This window comes from Mangifera indica, unplaced genomic scaffold (assembly GCF_011075055.1).
Source record: "Mangifera indica cultivar Alphonso unplaced genomic scaffold, CATAS_Mindica_2.1 Un_0048, whole genome shotgun sequence".
In the NCBI taxonomy this organism is placed as follows: Eukaryota; Viridiplantae; Streptophyta; class Magnoliopsida; order Sapindales; family Anacardiaceae; genus Mangifera; species Mangifera indica.
In genome coordinates this window covers 184,171-190,289 of record NW_025401140.1, presented here as the reverse complement: position 1 = coordinate 190,289, position 6,119 = coordinate 184,171, and the positions used below count along the sequence as shown (strand labels likewise).

General features: G+C 33.8%; 1 protein-coding gene across 1 annotated transcript; it reads right to left on the bottom strand.

Moving 5' to 3' along the window:
- Positions 1–1,792: 1,792 nt before the first annotated feature.
- LOC123206763 (non-functional NADPH-dependent codeinone reductase 2-like) lies at positions 1,793–4,702 on the bottom strand. Its single transcript, XM_044623992.1, has 4 exons — positions 4,355–4,702; positions 3,932–4,178; positions 3,539–3,718; positions 1,793–2,175 (listed from the first exon to the last, which is right to left on the bottom strand). The coding sequence occupies exons 1-4, from the start codon at positions 4,666–4,668 to the stop codon at positions 1,951–1,953; spliced, it is 966 nt and encodes a 321-aa protein (XP_044479927.1). The 5' UTR covers positions 4,669–4,702; the 3' UTR covers positions 1,793–1,950.
- Positions 4,703–6,119: the final 1,417 nt, after the last annotated feature.

Here is a 6,119-nt window from a genome sequence, read left to right as displayed (position 1 = left end):
GAGTATACTTTATATTGAGCCTTTTGATTTGAGTGATAAGTATGAATTGTTGTGATTTATTGGGCTTTTGATGGGAAAACCCAACAACATATTATATAAAAAGCTAGGTCCTCTTCCCAAAACATACATAAGCAATATACATACATATCCAAGTTATCACATTTTGGTTTTGAGTGTTATTGGGTAAGAAGACTAGTTTCACGTATTGATAATCGATCAAATTTAGAGTTAGATCGATATCAAATATGACATATCAGATTTGTCTGTATTCTCAAATCTTTTAATTATTGTATTCTATAGCCTATATATATATAGAGTTGGATAACTGTGTTGATATTTGATTGATTAATTGCATGGATATAAAGTTAAAATTTGTGTAATTAATCCTATAAATCGGTCACCTACAAAATATATGTCTAAATCGTTCCCAAAATAAAAAACTCCTAAAAACCTTATTTTTGCGATTTGAGTGTTAATACACATTTTTTAAGCAAGATAACCATCGATATTTATTTTTGTGCCTTTTTTGGCTCCATCCATCCCTTTTTGGCTAAAGGTAACTAATATGATAGTCACTCACATAATATGTGCCTAAGTCAAACCTAAAATGGAAAAATCCCAAAACCCTAATCATTACTAATTTTTTTATAGGCCATCCATGAATTTTTTGTGGGATAACCATCAATTATTTTTAAGGTGCTTTTTGCACCATCCATCTCCTCTTGGTAAAAGGTGGATGACATGATCTCTTAGTAAGATAACCATCAATAGTTAACAAGCCTTTTTTTGAACAATCCATGTCGTCATAGCAAAAGGTAGATGATGTGATTGTGCATCTACAATAATTGTGCTTTAATCGGTCCCAAAACAGAGAAATCCTAAAAACTTTAGTTTTTTGGTTTTTTTTTTTTTTGTGGGTTATAGCACATGAACCTTGATTGTGGGGTAACCATGGGTATTTTTTTATCCTTTTTTTGCACTATTCATCCTCTCTTGGCCAGAGGTAGATGATGTGATAAATCACCTGCAAAATTTGTCCCTAATTCATTTCCAAAATAGGGAAATCCCAAAAATCCTAGTTTTTGTGGTTTTTTATGGGATAGGCACATGATTTTTCTTGTAAAATAACCATCAATAATTCTTGAGTTGTATTTTGCATCATCCATCGACTCTTGGCTAGAGATAGATATTGTGATTAGTCACCTATGATATTTGTGCTTATATTAGTCTTGAAATAAACAAATACAAAAACCCCAATTTTCACAATTTTTTTTTATAAACTATAACACACATTGTTTTTGTGGGATAACCATAGGTAGTTTTTGAGCCATTTATTTTACCATCCATCCTCTCTTTGCCAGAGTTAGATGATGTGATTGGTCAACTATGCCTAAATTGGTCCCAAAATAGAGAAATCCCAAAAACTCTAAGCAATGTGAGATGCCCATATATACCAAATATCTTCCATGTTTTACTGATGTAAGATTTGCTCAAAAGTGTTATATATGTTGAGGTTTGCACCGTTGCTTAAAAGGACACATGAGTGGCTTGGACATCATTTGTAATATTCTAATCCAATAGTCAAAACTACTATAAAGATATTATTCATTTTGTATGCATAATTTATCACAGTTTTGTTTTTAAATTTTATAACCCAAAATGTATCTTGACAACTTAAGAGCTTACAAACTATTTAAATAGTCTTATCCCATAGTGTTTTAAAGACACAAGATTTGTCTAAGGGTGTTACATGAAAAGTACCGGTAAATTGTGATTTCTCAAAGATCTTTTGTATAACCATTCATCCCATTTCAATTGATCACAAAGCACAATGAATAATTTTGAATGACCATGAAAGGAAATTAATTTGAATTGCTTATTCGATGTTTATTTCTTAAACGACTATTAGCTGGAGGGAGCTTTCATGACATTAATAGTAGGATAATGAGCTTAAATTTCTCCATCCCAGAACTCCTGGATTGATTTATATGGGCCTTGCTCTGATACTGTAAACTCAGCAGGATTTCCTCGGCTTTGTGGAATTTGTTCTATCTTGTCCAGCTCTTCTTGATTTAATTTCCAATCAAATATATCTAGATTCTCTTTCATTCTCTCTTGGTTAAAGCTCTTCACAAGAACACTTACTCCCTGCTCGTAAACCCATCGAAGACAAACCTTCACATGCACCAAATTAAAATAGTTAATTAATAAGCTACTGTATATGTTCTCACACACACACACGCATATATATATATGTGTGTGTGTGTATAATCCCATTGACAATCCCTAAAACTTTCGGGTAAAGCTGGCTAAAACCCCAATTTTTGCAAATTTTATAGGTTATGACACATGGACCTTGAGTTTCGGGATAAAGCTAGGCCAATATTATGCTGTTTTTCACCCTATCTACCCTCTCATAAGTAAATATAGATAACTTAATTGAGAATTCCCAAAACCTGTGAACACAATTGGCCAAAATGTACGATTTTGCAAAACCCCCTATTTTTGTGGTTTTTATGGGTTCTAACACATGGACCCTAGGGTGGGATAGCTTTAAACTGTTTTTTAGGCCCTTTTTGCCCTACCTATCCTCTCAAGGGACGATTTTATCCACATTGATTGGAAATTAAGTTGAATGTAGGTATATAAGTGTGAGGGATAATATCACCCTTTGAGTTACTTTTTTGGGTAGGAGACCTAACACTTTTGCGGAGTCAACAAGGTATTGCCTTCCCTACTCTCGATTGGTTAGGGAGTTACCAGTTTGGAGGCCTAATTAGGGGAAGGTTTCGCCTTCTTTCCTGCTGATTAGCTGGGGAAATACTGGTCTGGAGGCCCATTTGAGGGAATGTTTCGTCTTCTTTAATTCGGTTGCTTGGTTAAGGGGAGGTTTTGTTATAAGTGGTGATCACTCAAGTCACCCGTTGAACTAGCTTTTTGAGTGGGAAAGACACTTATGAAGGCCTTAAAAAATATATACCCATACGAAGGACTCATGGAGGCCATAACAATATATATGCAACCCATGTGAAGAACTCATGGACAAGGTGTCAGTTTGAATTGGCAGGGACTTCGAGACATGGGATCAAGATTCTCCGGACTAAATTACAAATATTCAGGAACAAGTTGTCATTTTTTAATTATTTCATAAAGACTTGGAGATTCGTGATCAATATTCCTTGCTCTATTTTACAACTTTTTAGTGGACTGCTTTCATGAGGCTTTCACGTGCATGGAGTCTTGTGCACAATTTAAGTCATCTACGTTTATAAGTAGGAGAGAAATTTTCACCCTTTGAGTTAGTCTTTGGGTTGGGAGAGACCAATAACACCTAACTCTATCATCAAACCATGATTGTAACAATTTTATCCAAAAGTCGTTATAAGTGACTGATTTATGTGGAACTTCAACCAGTAACTAGTTATCCCTGATATAGTTAGTTATGAGGAGTATCGAATCGATAATCTAATGTGTGCGTAAAAGAGGTTGTTGGGTTATCCCAACTTGGGCGGGACTTAAAATAAATTCAATCATGTACCTGAGCGACTGACTTCCCTTTGGCACTTGCAATCTCTTTGAGCACTTCAGATTCCATGACTCGGTTAGTTCCCCAAAGTGCTCCTTTGGCTCCTAATGGCGAGTAAGCCGTTATATGAATGCCCTTTTCCTCACAAAACTTCCTAAGCTTTTTCTGTTGCCAAACTGGGTTCAACTCCACCTTTCATAGAAACAAAAACATACAGGGATAAACAACTCAACTTTGAGGGTTTTTTTTTTTTTAAAAAACCAAAATTATTATTATTATTATTTTTTGTTTCAGAAGTAAGCGGAGGGAAAGTGAAAGTTTAATCCTCTCTGCAGGAAATCTGAAAGTTTGGTAGCTCCAAGTGTTAACATCCCAATATTAAAATCTGTTAAAGAATTGACAAACTTGATTGGCAGCAGGAGGGATCTTCGCAATTGCAAGCAACTCCTCGAGCTTCTTGCAGGAAAAGTTGCTGACTCCTATGGATTTTGTAAGACCAAGCTTTTGGCATTCCTCCATGGCTCCCCAAACAGACTCAAAGTCCATTTTGATGATATCCTCTTTCTTCATTGAAAGGCTTGAATCTGAGCCAGGCCTCAAGCTTAAGGGATAATGAATAAGATAGAGATCAAGGTACTCCAATCCGAGATTCCTGTATTCAACAAAATATTGATTACAAATCGGGTTTTCTATCGAAGGGATAGAAATTTAAGAAATGATCACCAAATGAATCAAACTTTCAGATTTTCGAACAAAACTTTCACTATTGAAAGTTAGATGCTTTTTATAGAAAAGAAATAAAGTTGGGTCGTTTAATGGCTACGTTACTTGAGAGTGTTTTGCAGTGCGGGGACGACAAGGTGACCATGGGCATTGTTCAGCCACAGCTTGGAAGTGATGAAAAGCTCATCGCGAGACTTTATAAGGCCAAGGCGTAAAGCGTCGGCTATGGCTTCACCAAGAGGCTGCTCGCAGAGGTAAAGTGCAGCTGTATCAAAATGTCTGTAGCCGAGTTTAATAGCATAGAGAGTTGATTCTTTTACCGAGTTGGTTGAGTTGAATGGATATTCAGCTGTGCCGAAGCCTAAAAGAGGAAGGGTTTTGCCATTGGAGGGCAAGGTTATGACTGGAACGCTCACCATTTTCTCAGGCTATTTCAGTCACTAATATTATTACTTTTATGGTGTAGTGTGGCTTCTACTCGGGAGTGTGATGGTTTTATAAGTGAAGGGTAGGGCCAAGGAAAAGTCTATCCTCTATTAGAAGTAGATTCAATCTGAACTAATTTAACTCAAATTATTGAATCTACCAATCGATTTAAATGAGTTGAACTCGAACTAGTGCTCTAAGTTAATAACTTGGTATCTTATTGACAACTTTTTGATGATATTATAAAGTAGCTTAAACGAGCTTGAACTGACCTTTAGTTTAGCTCAACTCGGTTTGGATCTTAATCCACCTGAACCCATCACTTTTCCGCTATATGATTTATTTATTTTTTAATAATGTGAATCCCTTACTTGAGTTGGATTACTCATTTTAGGTCTAATCAAGTTTCACATTTTGTTGGGAGTGACCTTTTCAACCTAGTCAACTTGAGCTGACCACGACGAGTAGGGGAGAGTCTCAGATCTAATAAACATTTATACACCTATTTTAACAAATAAATTAAAAGTTTAATCTTAATATACCTCATTTTAATAATTAAGTCAAAAGTTTGTTTTTGTACGTCTTTTCCTAATTTCAAATTCATGTGCTCTTGTTGCTTGAGTCCCACCTATGCTTACTCAAACTACCCTGGGGGTAAACAAAAATCTTTTGCGTGAGTTGTTCCTGATTCTAAGTTATTAAATTATCGATCTACTCATGGTATTCAATATACATGTGGAAATCATAATCTAAGGACTTCCCACATGGAGTATCTATTATTCAAAGATTTTTGGTGGATACAAGAATATCAAATGATCTTTGGTATTAGTTGTTCCTGAATTTAAGTTGATAAATTAAGTTTTGATTTTAAAAAAGGCCAAATGATATTTTCCATCAAAGGTTCGATGAAATAACATATTCTCATCTTTTATTTGAAAAAAAAAATGTTTTATCCGTTTGTTAAAATCAATTGCTAGTTTTAACGCTCAAAGTATATTTATATTATTTTATCCAAATATCATTATATTGGGTGTAAATGTCATTTTTCAAAACTTATTAGGGTCAAATGGACATTACCTCCTATTTTGTTTAATAAATTATTATATTTACTTTATATATTTTCATAAGATATTTATAGTTTTAATATGTCATTTGCACCCGTACTTTATTACATTTCATTCATTTCTTTTGGATTGTAATTATAATTTTTGAAACTACTAAAGAATATATTAAAAATTTAAAAATTTTGAAGACAATCCAAACTTTTTATAATTTTAAAACATCTCTAAAATTTTAGTAAATTACAATTTACCATAAATATATAATTATATATTATTGACACCTCAATTTATATTTGTATTAGTAATTTTTTATTTTTAATTAAAATTAATATAAATTATGGACATAAAAGTTATTTAATGAACTTTTGGGGTACAATGTTAAT

Coding starts and splice junctions, on each gene's coding strand:
- LOC123206763 (XM_044623992.1), bottom strand. CDS start 4,668: ATGGTGAGCGTTCCAGTCATAACCTTGCCCTCCAATGGCAAAACCCTT. Junction 4,179..4,354: donor GCACTGCAAAACACTCTCAA/GTAACGTAGCCA, acceptor TGTTGAATACAG/GAATCTCGGATTGGAGTACC. Junction 3,719..3,931: donor TCCCTCCTGCTGCCAATCAA/GTTTGTCAATTC, acceptor TTTCTATGAAAG/GTGGAGTTGAACCCAGTTTG.